The 15,539-nt window shown below is 45.3% G+C and overlaps 2 protein-coding genes across 5 annotated transcripts in view; one reads left to right on the forward strand and one right to left on the reverse strand.

Annotated features, from left to right (window-relative positions):
* Positions 1–1,399, reverse strand: part of LOC146969876 (disco-interacting protein 2 homolog C) — a 205,642-nt gene extending 204,243 nt beyond the window's left edge. For 2 of the 4 annotated variants that reach the window (XM_085805381.1, XM_085805378.1), the window contains exon 1: positions 1,127–1,399. In XM_085805381.1, the coding sequence (XP_085661507.1) occupies positions 1,127–1,205 (79 nt within the window). In that variant the 5' untranslated portion in view covers positions 1,206–1,399. The remainder of the gene's footprint in view (positions 1–1,126) is intronic. The other 2 variants (XM_085805379.1, XM_085805377.1) reach the window with 1 other exon arrangement.
* A 12,569-nt stretch (positions 1,400–13,968) lies between these two features.
* LOC146969877 (tripartite motif-containing protein 16-like) lies at positions 13,969–15,414 on the forward strand. Its single transcript, XM_085804566.1, has one exon. The coding sequence runs from the start codon at positions 13,969–13,971 to the stop codon at positions 15,277–15,279; it is 1,311 nt and encodes a 436-aa protein (XP_085660692.1). The 3' UTR covers positions 15,280–15,414.
* Positions 15,415–15,539: the final 125 nt, after the last annotated feature.

Here is a 15,539-nt window from a genome sequence, read left to right on the forward strand (position 1 = left end):
GCTGGACGGGATTTTCCAAAATGACAGAGAGGAGAGAGAGAGAGAGAGAGAGAGAGAGAGAGAGAGAGAGAGAGAGAGAGAGAGAGAGCACCTCTCCAACAACGACAACAACAACTTCTCACTGACAAAACCAAAGATAAGTGTTCCCATGAAGCCCCACTGAGGGCCACAGCGTCCCTCTGGTCTCAATGCAGAGTTAGAAGTGAACTTTACAGAGGTGATGACCTGTTCTGACGCCTGGTAACAGAAAGATCACTCACATAATCAATGGAAAATAGTACACCAATTCATCAAAAAGAGGCCAGAATAATTATTCTCAGGTTCGTCTTTGTTTATCTCACTGTGAAATGAGCATGTTGGGATTTGGAACTAAAAGAAGACATTTCAACAACTTTATAGGGTAAACTGATTTATGGTATAGGCTAAGTGCCAATTTTTAAACTTAATGAGAATTTGGTGTTTAGTGTCTTTGTAGTGAATATTCTATATTCTCGGTGAGTAATTGGAAACGGGGCTTTCCATTTTAACTATTTTCAACACATAATGAAGTGACAGTCAACCAAGTCATCAAAACAGATAATCAATAGGCTAATCAACAACTGCAACAACTGGAGTTTTTTTTTCTCCTGGTTTGATCCTCGACCAATGACCAACTTTAATCTAATGAAAAAGCAGTGATTCCAGGGTTAATATGGTGCTTTATGACAAAAAAAAATTAAAATCCCATAATATTCCTAGCATGGCTGGTGCTTTGTAGCCTATGTTTTGCAGCAGCACCATGGTGAAATGTGTGAACATCATAACAACACCAGGACCCGACCACCTCGCCACCAAAACACACCACATCCCCTGCATCCAAATCACCGCCTGACACAAACCACACCAGTCAGTCAGTCACTATGGCAGCGCGTGTGCGTGTCTCATCTGATAAATGTGTGGGGGGGGGGGACTCGAACTTGTGGCAGTTGCAGCTGCTGCACACTTTTTCCTCCCCGCTGCTCAAAAACTCTGAACCGGGCTCGTCCTCTCAGCAGGGACCGAGCAGCAGCGACTCAACGCCCCCAGCAGCAGCAGCAGCAGAGCCGGGCAGAGCCGCCGAGCTCCGCGGTGAAATTCAAGTACTCACCCTCCGATAACTCCAGCTCCAGCTCGGCCAGTTTGGCCCGCACCTCCGCAGGCAGCGGCACCGGGTCCCGGTCCGCCATTCCGCCGTTATGAAAGCCGACTTAAACCTCTGTTTTCCCGGTCTTTCTCCCTCTTTTTTCTCTCTCTCTCTCTCCTTCCCGGCTTCTCCTCGAAACCCCCCCAAAAAATCCAAAGTCAGTCAGAGTCTGTTGAGTGTCGCTGTCTGTGCGGCAGCGGCAGCGGCGCTCTTCGTCCGTCCGCCGCAAACCTGAGTCAAGGTGGCCACAATATCAAGCTTCTTGTTCCGGTGCTTCCGTTTTCAAAGTAAGAGCATCTTGTGTAAAGGTTGGCATCCAATTAGAGATGTTTAAAATGAATAAATCAAGATTTAGATATGTGTGCTAGATTTTTTTTTTTTTATTATTATTTTTTTCACAACTCAAGTTCTTCAGTCAGCTTTCAGACTCCACAACAAGAGCTGCTATCAGCACTCAACATAGCCTAATTCAATTGTGTATAGCCTATATTTATATTTCTTCTTATTTATTATTTTGTCTTAATCATGGTCTACCTACAACTGCTTTTATTTTTTACTGCTATTGCTATCTGCTGTTTATGATCTGTCCTATAGCCTACATTTCGTCTGCTGCTGCAACCCTGCAAATTTCCCCATTGTAGGACAAATAAAGGATTATTTTATCCATATCTATTTATTTTTTCATTTTGCTTATATTGTTAATTTTCTGTCAGTTGATTAATCAACTCATTAGCCAACAACTGGTTGATTCCTGGATGATGACAATACCATAACTACCAAGAGCTAGGCTAGTACTATCATTTGTACAACAACCGCAAAAACACGATTCACTTAAAAATTAGGATGTTTGGATCTAATATAACCATTTTTTGTTAAAAATGCCATTTTTTTTCATGGTTGCTAGTTTACTATTTTGGCAAAATGTTATTTTGTTTGTTGTTAATTTTTAAAGTTAATTATGTTTTGATTAGTTCAATGACTGTGGGTAGTCACACTTATGAAAAAATATGAAAACTGATGGATAAATGTAAATACAGCCCTGTGCGGTATTTAGATTCTGTAAATAAAAAGGAGACAGATGCTGTATTTAACATTAATGATCTACTCAGCAAAAGGTTTTGAATCACCTTTGTCGCTGTGGTGCAGACTGCAATACTTTTTTTCCCTCAATAAACCGCTTTTGTGCTTTTACTTTGAAGGTGATATCATCCACCTTCCTCTCTGATGCTTGTTAATTGTGTCTGTTTTATTCAACTCACAGGTAAAATTCACTGCAGGTAAACTTAGGATCGACTGAAAACACCCATAATATCAGCAGTAATACCTGTAACAGTCACTTTAAATACACGAATCAATATTTGATTAAAAAATAAAAAATAAAAACTCATGTTTAAAAAACGTATAAAATATCCATCAGAGGGCGCCATATCTCTCAATCTATCTATCCACAAGCTTGTAATGATAAATTAATGTTTCCAACTTTGTGTCACTGGTTAAAAGGGTAAAATGAAATAAATCATGATGGCAGGAAATCTTATGGACTCATCACAAAGGTGTGAGGCTAATTACAAAATATCTGCACAGACTCATAGCTGCAAATTAATATTCTGTATGTTCAGAACATTTTCCAAACGCAACTTTTCATTTTTATATTTTCTTTGCACCTTTGTTTTATTTTGTCAGATGGAAGCAGTAGAAAGAGAAGTAGGCAGTAAGAGAAGTAAGAGAAGTAAGAAGTAAGTTTTTTTTTTTTTTGCTTCGACATTTAGATATATTATGGTGAGTTATGTTCACACTGATAATACTAACTGTGCACTGACGGAATATGAGGCTGGAACCAATAGCTGGTTAGCTAACTCTGCATTAAGACAGAGAAAGCAGGAGGAAACAGCTCAGGGTTAATCATTGACTCTAACATGCCAAGTGGAGGAAAATGGATGGATGGATGGATGGATGGATGGATGGATGGATGGACAACAGAATCAACATTTGCAGTACTATATTGTTATATGCTCCGTTATCAAGGCACTTTTCATTCATTGTTGTGAGAACTTGTTCTTTTACAGATCCTCCATCATCGCATCACATCACCATCAGCATCAACATCACCTGACAGGACAGTGACTGTCTGTATTGTCCTGTGTGAAGACACTGCCATCTTGTGGCTCTTAACTCTCATCAGGACCAGCTGACACCTGAGGCTGAAGCTCTGTCCTGCCAACCTGGTTGTCCCTTTGATTGTTTTTTAACTTAGTGCAACTTAATAACATACAGACTTTGATCATGTTTTGTTAACAAATGTAGCTAAGATGATTTATCTGCAGTAAATATGAGAACTCAAACTGTGCAACACAGTGAAATATAAAAGTAGATCTATAACATCTACAGTAGAAGTTACACAGTCCTGTATAAAACATAGTGTCACAATTCTGCTGAATTGAAAAGAAGAAATTTTATTTATATAGCACCTTTCACAGACAGCAATCACAAGGTGCTCTACAAAGTTGGGTACATTAACAGTCAACATTTAAGAGCAAAGCAACAACAACAGAACAACAAACAGCAATAAAATAGATGCAATTCAATAAAATGCAAGGGTAAATGTCACAGTTTGTAACAGAGAGCTAAGAATGTAGACAGGCTCTTAAAGGATCCCAGGCCAACACAGCAAATGTGTGGAAGGGCTTTTATTTTACCCTTTAACAATTTGGCCGTGCCCTGTGGCGCTCACAAGTTACAGGAATCTCTTAAAACAATAACATTTAAACAGGGACTATAAAAATACCGAAGTCAGGTGAGAATACAATCACGTCATCAAGGTAAATGAGGAGAGAATCATTTACCACACCACCTAAACATCTGTTCATCAGTGTCTGGAAGGTGGCTGGTGCATTAACAAGGCCGAATGGCATCCTCTCAAATTCGTATAGGCCCATTGGAGTTGTAAATGCTGTTTTCTCTTAGTCCTTGGGGTCAACCTCAACCTGCCAGTAGCCACTAGCGAGATCAAAGGTGGAATACCAGCTGGCTTGTTTTAGGCAGGTGAGGGACTCCTCAATTCGAGGCAGAGGAAAAGCCTCTTTGTGTGTTAGTGCATTTAATTTCCTATAGTCCACGCAGAAACGCCTGGACCCATCTTTCTTTTTTACTAGAACAATGAGGGCTGCCCAAGGACTAGCGGTCTCCTGGATTACCCCTTGGTCAAGCATGTTTTGGAGCAAACAGTCCTGGGTAGAGCGAAGGTGGAACAGGCCGTAACCTTTCTCGGTTTGGGGGTGCTGTTCCGGTGGGGATCTGGTGCAGGACTGCACTGGTTCCAACTGCTGCTGCTGCATTGGGCTGAAGTTATCACCTTTAAGCATCCATGCTGGGTGGTCTGTGGAACTGGGGACTTGTACTGTTTGTACATCCACTTCCACCACATTAGGACCAGCAGCACACAGTACCAGGTCCTGGTCACACTGAATCTGGTCAGAGGACAGAAGAAAAACAGAAGCAAGCAGCAGTCTTTGAGGGATGACAATGGGATATGGGTTAACATTCTGGACTCATACTGGTACCTTACCCCCTTTAGAGCAGGCCAGCGTTCGGGCTGATTGGTTACTCCCTATAGGGATGCTGGGTTCCCCATTTGTTTCCATGCTCCTGTTGTGTGGTAAGGGATCCTGCCAACAACGCCAAAAACAGAGAGCTAAGAATTTAGACCCGGGCCAACACAACATGAACAAACACAGCAAATGTGTGGAAGGGCTTTTATTTTACCTTTTAACAATTTGGCCGTGCCCTGTGGTGCTTACAACTTACAGGAATCTCTTAAAACAATAACATTTAAACAGGGACTGTAAAAATACCAGCTGGTTAAAATATAAAACAACATGATCAACTGTCCACTTACAACAGCATTGTCCATAGTCCCCTTAAAGTTTGGCTCAAACAATCTTAAACAATGTCAACTTCGCATCAAAAGTGACTTGATAACTTTGACACTTAACGACAGCTGTCATAAGTATTCATTGATGTTTATGACAGGTGTCATGTAATGGTTATGACGGTGTTATGTCAGAGTTATGACCACATATTCAAGTAAAGTGTTACCAAATGTTTTTTTGTCACATGAGATTGCTTACGGGCAGTGTCATTAGATCCCACATTGATTATTACGTGGCGAACGGAGGGAGGGAGAGGCTGCAGAAACTCGGGCAATTGGTGAAGAATATTCAGGACGGTATGCTCCAGGAAAACAGCGGTGATGGCATTGGAGTAATGGATGTTCCTGGTGATGTTGTCACCCACTATTAGAGTAGTGGGAGCGACCAGAGGACGAGGAAGAAGTAGCCGATTTGGAGTAACGTTATCGAGGTTGGTGGTGAGGGTCTTTGGTCGATCACAGCAGGAAGCCCCTCTGGAGTGATTGCGAACAGCCTCCATCAGGACCCTACGCCGGGAGGAGGAGGCTGAGGTCCGGGGACGGGATTCTGTGCAAGCATCATGGGGAGGCAGAGCTGCGGGGATCTTATGTGCAGTTGCCGGGTCCAGATCAGGTGGAGAATTAGGTGCGGGAGCAGGGGCCGGGACTGGACCAGGAGGAGGATTGAATGTGGGGGCAGGGACCGGGACTGGACCAGGAGCAGGGTTGGATGTGGGAGCAGGCAGAGGGCTTGGTGGAAGACCAGTGGGCTGGAGGGCAGGAAACTCATCAGTCGACAGGACATCATAGCGGGTGGAGAGGCTCAGTCTCAGGGGAGAGATGACCAGTCCATTCTGCGGCAACGGCCACAGATCACCACCTCAGAGCAGGCCGACACACCATTTGGTGTCAACCAGGAGGGGCGCAGGCAGGTGAGGGGGTCCCAAGCAACAGTGTTGTGTGTGGTTGTAGATTGCAAGGTTGATTTATTGAAATGCTCGGACATAAACAGATTGGATAGCGTGGGAAGACGAATGGAGAGGTTGGACAGTATTGAATCAATTTTTTCCAGTTCTGCAGAAAGCCGTCTAACATCCTCCTTGAGATCGCTTATCTTCTTCACCTCCAGAGGTGAAAAATACTCTTCTGCCCTCGGCTAAACTGAGTGCTTTAGCTTATGCAGCGAGTTAAACATAAATGGCTTCAGTAACCACTCGTGAGTCACTTGCATTCTTCTGAGCTTTACTGGTGTACCATTTTCCTTGTAAAACTGTGACAACAGAAACAGAATAAAGAGCATTCAGTTCCAGTGTAAAAATATACATTTCACATTCAAAACTATTGCAATATGCAAAATAACCAATTCACGTACTTAACGTTAGCAACAGATCCTGTATTGAATAGCAACCAAAAGGCTAACTCATAACACGTAGCTTTGACTGATTAGAATAGCGTATCGGCTGTAATAACATGAAATGAAAGCACGAATACACGTCCGTAATCATAATTTACAGATTATGACCTTCTCAAGCGCAACAGGTGAGGAAAACAACAGACTTCACACAGGAACGACATGTTAGGAAGACTCGGCTATACTCTGCCGATACAAACTCACTTCCTGCTCCCGCTTTACGCCACTAGATGGCAGTGTGTGTCAACAAACTCAAAATCCACTTCTCTTAAAGGGACAGTTACCAGATCAAAACAAGAGCAAAATAGCTAGAGTGTGTCACAAAATAAAACCTCAAGTACAGAATAACTAACAAAACAAGACTGAGAGACAGAATACTCCCCGTCTGACATCAGTAGGATGTCACATCTAACCCACACCCACTGTTTTCAAAGGACATGTCTTTCAGGTGTGGTCCTTCGCTACCAGCAGGATGACTTCACTGATAGGTCTCAAGTACAGTCTCTGTTCGCCGTTGCGGACTATCTTGACTTGGATCTTCCTCACTCTTCCATCCTGGCTAGGAAAGGTCTTTGCAACAACGCCAAGAGGCCAGTCGTTCCTATTCTCTTGCCCATCTTTAAGTAGGACGACATCTCCTATTTGTAGGTTGGGTTTGGGTGTTCTCCACTTGCGACGAGGTTGTAGTCCACTGAGGTATTCCCTCTTCCATCGTCCCCAGAAGACATTGGCCAGGTACTGTACACGTCTCCATTGTGCTCTAAACAGGTCACGGTCGTCAAAGTGACCTGGGGGGACTACAGGCATGGCAACTTTCTGCATGAGCAGCATGGCAGGAGTGAGAATCTCAGGGTGTTCTGAATCAGTGGAAACTGTTGTGAGTGGCCTTGCATTAACTATAGCAGAGACTTCCGACATGAATGTCACTAACACCTCATGTGTGAGCTTGGCCTTTCCATGTTGTAGCAGCATTGCATCTAGAATCCGCCGACTGACGCCGATCATGCGCTCCCATGATCCAGCCATGTGGGAGGCATGTGGAGGATTAAAATGCCACTCACAACCACTATCTCCGAGGTAGGTATTGATTTTGTCATTGTGACAGCCCCTCTTGTCAATTTGAAGTTCTCTGCAAGCGCTCACAAAATTTGTACCACAGTCTGATCTGAGCAGCTTGGCAGCACCCCTGATGGCAAAGAAACGTCGCAGTGCATTAATAAACGACAAAGTGTCCATTGACTCTATTACTTCAATGTGTATGGCACGAATACTCATACATGTGAAGATTACAGCCCACCTCTTAGCTTCTGCTTGACTTCCACGTGTTTTTCTGACTGTGACGGGCCATGGGCCAAAAACATCAAGGCCTACACATGTGAAAGGAGGGTCTGTGCACATTCTGTCCTCTGGCAGATCTGACATGATCTGTTCTTGTCGTTTGCCTCTTAATCTGCGACATGTAACGCAGTTAAAGATAACACTGCTGATGGCTCTTTTCCCACCCACTATCCAGAAACCTGCAGCTCTGATTGCGCCTTCAGAAAAGTGTCTGCCCTGGTGGCGTACTTGAGAATGAAAGTGCGTGATTATGAGCTGAGTTACGTGGTGTTTACTGGGGATGAGTATGGGGTGTGTTTCATGTGCCGTGAGTTTAGCTTTTGTTAGCCGACCTCCCACCCGGAGAATCATGTTAGTGTCCATGATTGGATTCAGTTTGCTAAGTGGGCTTTGTTTGGGAACAGACTCACCACGTTCTATGTGCCTGATGTCATCTGCATACACCTCACTTTGAACTGCACGAATGATGATGGCTTTGGCCTGCTGGAGTTGTTCTTCAGTGATGTTCTTGTCACACTTGTGCCATCCATGGCATGCGCTCTCGGGTGCAGCTTTAAAGGATGTGACTATGTGGAGTAGCCTGGCGATGGCCTTTAACAGACGACTCCAGCTAGAGAATCTTTCAAACCTTGCAGCTCCGAGCGTTCCTTTTGACAGGGCGGTAGCACAAGACACAACCTCTGGACGCAGTTCAGTGTCTTGTTCGGGGCTGATGAGCTCAAAGGGCGCTTCCAGTATTTTACCTTGGCCTGAGTCAGTAAGGAAGGGGGGCCCGCTGAGCCATGTAGAGCTGGAAAGACGATCAGCAGGCAGTCCACGTGTGGCGTGGTCGGCTGGGTTTAAATGTGTGGGCACATAATGCCATTGGTGGGTCTGAGTGGAGCGCCTGATGCGTTCCACGCGGTTATGTACATACACATAAAAGCGTCTCTTTTCGTTGAAAATGTAGCCCAGCACTACTTTGGAGTCTGTGTAGAAGTTTACTTCATCAAATGTAGCATCAAGCTCTGCTTGGACTATGTCTGCAACTTCTACAGCCAGCACGGCAGCACAGAGCTCTAACCTGGGAATGGTAATGTCTGGTTTCGGAGCCAGTCTAGCTTTGCCCATGAGAAAGCCCCCGTCCCTGTGTCCATCAGCAGCTGTAAGTTTCAGATAGGCAACTGCCCCGACTGCCTTTGTGGATGCATCACAAAAAACATGCATTTCTTTTCTTTTTGCTTTGGACAGTGAGATGGATGTATACATACGGGAGACCTTGAGCTGTTCTAGGTGCTTTAGAGAGTCTTTCCACTGTTGCCACTTGTCCTGTTTCTCCTTTGGTAGCGGAGTATCCCACTCACTGATATCCTTGGAGATCTCTCTCAAAATGGAGCGTCCCTCAATGCTGACTGGCACAGCAAACCCAAGTGGGTCATACAAACTGTTGATGACCGATAGTACGCCACGTTTAGTGAAGGGCTTGTCACTTATTTCCACTTGAAATGAAAACTGGTCTGTGGACAAGTTCCAGCCCAGTCCGAGGCTGCGTTGCATGGGAGGGGCATGCTGTCCAAGCTCGAGTCCCTGCAGACCTGTAGCTAGATCTTCACCTGGGAATGCACTAGTGACTACAGGACTGTTAGACGAGATCTTGTGGAGACGGATGTTAGACTGAGCCAGCATTTTTTGTGCTCTGCACAGGACGTCGATTGCCTCATGCTCAGAGGCGAACGACTTTAGCCCATCATCTACGTAAAAATGGCGCTCAATAAACTCCCTCACCTCGCTGCCGTACTCCCTCTCTCCCTCCACAGCAGTTCTCTTGAGTCCATAAATGGCAGCTGAGGGGGATGGACAGTTTCCAAACACATGAACTGTCATTCGAAACTCGTCCACTTCTCCATCCAGGTCGTGATCGCGGAACCACAAAAAGCGCAGATAATCACAATGGTCTTCCCTGACCATAAAGTTGTGAAACATCTGCTCCACGTCAGCCATCACCGCATATGGTTCGCCTCTGAAACGGACAAGCACACCTACAAGACTGTTGTTAAGATCTGGGCCTTTAAGTAGCACTTGATTGAGAGACACATTTCCACACTGAGCACTTGAATCGAAGACAATTCTGATTTTACCTGGTTTTTGTGGATGGTAAATCCCGAAGCTTGGGAGATACCAACATTCTTGGTGGGGTTTGAGCGGAGGAGCCCTTTCTGCATGTCCTTTGTTGAATGTTTTTTTCATAAACTCCACGTAGTGCCCTTTCATCTCTGGCTTTCTCTTTAATGTCTTGCGTAGTGACATGAGGCGGTTGAGAGCCTGCTCTCTGTTGTTAGGTAAGCGTTGTCGTGGATGACGAAACGGCAGGGGAGCCACCCAGTTATTTGCATCATCTTTAGCAAACCCATTGTGCATAACATTCAGAAACGACTCATCTTCTGCAGAGAGTGCCAGTTTGTCATCATTTGCTGTTTGTTCAAAGATGTATTTGCTCAGCTCATCTTGGGGTTGCGTGCTCTCACAAAAAGGCTTGTCTTCTGTGAACCTTCCCTTGGTGTAGATTCTGCTTTCACAGGGAACTAGAAAACTGGGGCGGCCATTGTCAAGTATGTTTGTCTTGTAGGAATTTACTGTGGGTCTGTGTGCTCCTGAAAGGCAGACATCTCCGATAATTACCCAGCCGAGATCGAGCTGTTGGGCGTAAGGTGCTTCGTTTGGGCCGTTTATCTGGCGGCGAACCTTGTGAGCCTGAATCACATCTCGGCCCAGCAGGAGAAGGATGTCGGCTGATGGATCAAGGGGTGGTATTTGTGTGGCTACATGAGATAGGTGAGGATGCGCAGCTGCAGCTTCAGGAGTGGGTATCTCACTCCTGTTGTCTGGGATCTGATTACATTCTGTAAGTATGGGTAGTGACATCGACACTTTTCTGTTTATGCCCTCGATGGCAAAGCCGTGAGCTCTGCGCCCTAGTGTGTTCACTGTTCCAGAGCATGTTTTCATTGTGTATGGGAGGGCTTCACTGTGTAGGTTGAACATATCAAAAAAGGTGGAGCGGGCCAATGACGCGTTACTCTGATCATCTAAGATTGCGTACACTTTTCTCATGGGGGGCTGAGCAGGGGTACACATTTACCAGGCAAATTTTTGAACAAGACTTCCCCTGTAGTCCTTGTCCACACACCTCAGTACAGCTGGATGTGGTCACTGTGGGGCTTAGGGTATCCGGCTCCCCGCCATGAGCCCCTGGTAGGTTGTCAGGGCCTGCATCTGCCCACGGGGGTGGCCCAGCATGCATGGCGGAAATGTGTGAATCACTGTTGCACTCTACACAGTGAATAACAGCTCTACAGTTTTTTGCCCTGTGTTCTGTTGATGAGAGACACTTGTAGCAGATTGACAGCTCCTTTAGTAGGCCCCTCCTCTCATCTAGTGTCTTCATTCTAAACCCTCTACATTTGGTGAGTGAATGTGGCTTCTTGTGTACTGGACACTGTTTATTAGGGTCAAGAGAGGGAGGTTCTTTGTTAGTTGCGCCGACCTGTGTTTTGTTCGTTGTGACGGGAACTTTGAACCGTGTTTGTCTCACCAGCAGCCTTTCTGTTTTCATGTGTGCAGTGCCGCAGTTTTGCAGAATAAAGCTGGGGTCTGTCCTCATTTCAGCATGGTTGTTCACAAACTGTACAAAATAGGAGAAAGGCGGGTAGTGAGCTTTATGATCTTTCTTATATCTCGAACCTTCTCTGACCCACGCCTCCTGCAGGCCACTTGGGAGTTTTTCCACAATTGGGTTTATTCCTCTTGAAGTGTCGAGAAAGCTGAGGCCTGGTAGATACCCTTCATTTTTTGCTGCTTCGAGCTCTTGGAGAAGATCTGCAAGCTCCTGCAGGAGGTGACTGTCTTTATGAGCAGCTTTGGGAAAGCTTTCCAGGCGATTGAACAGAGAAGCTTCGATGGCTTCTGGTGAGCCATAATTTCTGTCGAGTCTTTGCCATAAACGTTGAAGACCTGCTTCTGGATTGCTCACGTGGACGGCTCTAATTCTCAGGGCATGCTGGAGAGACTCACCGCTCAGCCATTTGGTAAGTAAATCAAGCTCTTCGCAGCATTTCAAGTTCAAATCTCCAGTAGCGTTGCGAAACATAGATCTCCATTCTATGTAGGTTTCTGGCCTGTTATCAAACACTGTGAGTCCCGCTGTCAGGAGGTCACGACGTGAGAGGAGCACAGCAAGGTCTGATACATCAGTTTGTTGACGCGAAGATGGAGCTGGGGTGTAATCTGCTCTGATATGGCTGAACGAATGGGATGGTGGATGCTTGGGGTGTCTGATACATGGAGAGCTGGGGGAGTACTCACATGCATGTGCCATTGCTGCTGGCGTGCTTGGCCCGACGTTGTTGGTGTTGTTTATGTCCCACTTTTTATCAGGCTTTGTGTCCTCATCCATAGTTGTGTCGTTATGGAAGTGAGTGTTTACATATTCTTGAGTGCGGCTGGCAGCCATGTCTATTGTAGCAGGAACCTCTGGCGGCTCCACAAACTCTGTTTGGTCCAGAAAGGCAGCCTCCAAGACCTTAGCTGCTGCGAGCGCTGCCTTTGCCTCTCCCTCTTGCTTCAGGGCGTTCATAGTAGCCACCAACCGAGTCTTCTCCATCTCGATGCGTGCCTTTTCGACCTCCATGTCTATTTGGCGTTTGGCGTACTCTGCTCTGGTGCTGGCGGCTTCAGCCTCGGCTCGTGCCTTTGCTGCAGCTAGGCTAGCTGTGGACCGGCGTGATGAAGCTGAGCTGCACTTTGACCTGACTTCCATTTGGGAGAGCGGAGGGGTGTTTCCGTGGGTAGACATGTCTGCTTTCACTGGCGTGGAAAGTCTCCGGCCCCGACGATGCACTCGATGCGTAGACAATCTTTTTACTCTTCTGCCCTCGGCTAAACTGAGTGCTTTAGCTTATGCAGCGAGTTAAACATAAATGGCTTCAGTAACCACTCGTGAGTCACTTGCATTCTTCTGAGCTTTACTGGTGTACCATTTTCCTTGTAAAACTGTGACAACAGAAACAGAATAAAGAGCATTCAGTTCCAGTGTAAAAATATACATTTCACATTCAAAACTATTGCAATATGCAAAATAACCAATTCACGTACTTAACGTTAGCAACAGATCCTGTATTGAATAGCAACCAAAAGGCTAACTCATAACACGTAGCTTTGACTGATTAGAATAGCGTATCGGCTGTAATAACATGAAATGAAAGCACGAATACACGTCCGTAATCATAACTTACAGATTATGACCTTCTCAAGCGCAACAGGTGAGGAAAACAACAGACTTCACACAGGAACGACATGTTAGGAAGACTCGGCTATACTCTGCCGATACAAACTCACTTCCTGCTCCCGCTTTACGCCACTAGATGGCAGTGTGTGTCAACAAACTCAAAATCCACTTCTCTTAAAGGGACAGTTACCAGATCAAAACAAGAGCAAAATAGCTAGAGTGTGTCACAAAATAAAACCTCAAGTACAGAATAACTAACAAAACAAGACTGAGAGACAGAATAAATACTTTATTAGTATTTTGACAGTTTATTTTCACAAGAGGAATTGTTTTAATGTAACTGACTATAGGTTTATATTCAGTAGATTTATTGCAGATTTCTGGACTATGATGAGTTCAAGGGTCAATCCTTTTATAACTGGTTCATATTTTTTTACTGCATGTTGTAAAGGACAGTAAACACACCCTTTCTCTGACAATGTACATAAGTACACAAGCAACAGAAACTCTGACAGTCGTCATCTGTGAGAGATGAAATAGCGCAGAAAGGAGTTCATCTGGACCAGGAGACCTTCTCTTGTTCCATCTGTCTGGATCTACTGAAGGATCCAGTGACTATTCCCTGTGGACACAGCTACTGCTTCAGCTGTATCAAAACCCACTGGGATGGAGAGCATGGGAAGAAAATCTACAGCTGCCCTCAGTGTAGGAAGGACTTCACATCAATACCTGACCTATTGAAAAACACCATATTAGCAGCTTTAGTGGAGGAGCTGAAGAAGACTGAACTCCAAGCTGCTCCTGCTGATCACTGCTATGCTGGACCTGAAGATGTGGCCCGTGATGTCTGCACTGGGAAAAAACTCAAAGCTGTCAAGTCCTGTTTAATGTGTCCGGCCTCGTACTGTGAGAAACACCTGCAGCCTCATTATGAAGCAGCTCCATTAAAGAAACACAAGCTGGTGGAGCCCTCCAAGAAGCTTCAGGAGAACATCTGCTCTCGTCATGATGAGGTGATGAAGATGTTCTGCCGCACTGATCAGCAGTGTATCTGTTATCTCTGCTCTGTGGATGAACATGAAGGCCACAAAATAGTCTCAGCTGCAGCAGAAAGGACTGAGAGGCAGAGAGAGCTGGAGCTGAGTCGACAAGAAATCCAGCAGAGAATCCAGGACACAGAGAAAGATGTGAAGGTGCTTCAACAGGAGGTGGAGGCCATCAATGGCTCTGCTGATAAAGCAGTGGAGGACAGTGAGAAGATCCTCACTCAGCTGATCCGTCTCATGGAGAAAAGAAGCTCTGAGCTGAAGCAGCAGATCAGATCCCAGCAGGAAACTCAAGTGAGTGGAGTCAAAGAGCTTCAGAAGAAGCTGGAGCAGGAGATCACTGAGCTGAAGAGGAAAGACGCTGAGCTGAAGCTGCTGCCACACACAGAGAATCACACCCAGTTTCTACACAACTACCCCTCACTGTCAGCACTCAGTCCATCTACACACTCATCCAGCATCAATATCCGTCCTCTCAGACACTTTGAGGATGTGACAGCAGCTGTGTCAGAGCTCAGAGATCAACTACAGGAAATTCTGAGAGACATACGGACAAACATCTTACTGACAGAGACTCAAGTGGATGTTTTACTGTCACCACCAGAGCCCAGGACCAGAGCTGACTTCTTAAGATATTCACAGGAAATCACACTGGATCCAAACACAGCAAACAGATACCTGTTATTATCTGAGGGAAACAGGAAAGTAACACGAGGAAAACCTCAGTCTTATTCTAGTCACCCAGACAGATTCACTAAATGGTCTCAGGTCCTGAGTAGAGAGAGTCTGACTGGACGTTGTTACTGGGAGGTGGAGTGGAGAGGAAGAGGAGTTGATGTAGCAGTCGCATACAAGAATATCAGCAGAGCAGGAGATCAAAGTTCATTTGGATTCAATGACAAATCTTGGGCGTTAGCTTGTTCCAAGAAGAGTTTCAAATTTAGGTTCAACAAGATCCAGGCTCCAGTCTCAGGTCCTCAGTCCTCCAGAGTAGGAGTGTTCCTGGATCACAGTGCAGGTATTCTGTCCTTCTACAGCGTCTCTGAAACCATGACTCTCCTCCACAGAGTCCAGACCACATTCACTCAGCCTCTACATGCTGGATTTGGGCTTGGTTATGAAGCCACAACAGAGTTGTGTAAACTCAGATAGACAAAGATCATTGAAGGTGCAGTTGGTTAAAATCTGTATTTTAGTTCATCACTTTTTTTAGTCTCCATGTTTGTTGCCAAAAGCTCATTGCTGTTGTGTCTCTGCACTGCACAGAGATCACCTGTCAATCAAACATTGTGGGCGGGACTTTGACCTCTTGTCATTTCTTGTTATGTTGATGTTTGAGTTTGTTGAGGTGGAGCTGGAGCCGTGGAGGAGATCACTGCTCATGATGTTTCTTTACCTAAACTCACATTTCT

This window comes from Trachurus japonicus, chromosome 17 (assembly GCF_045865225.1).
Source record: "Trachurus japonicus isolate A0001 chromosome 17, Traja_1.0".
Classification (NCBI taxonomy): domain Eukaryota; kingdom Metazoa; phylum Chordata; class Actinopteri; order Carangiformes; family Carangidae; genus Trachurus; species Trachurus japonicus.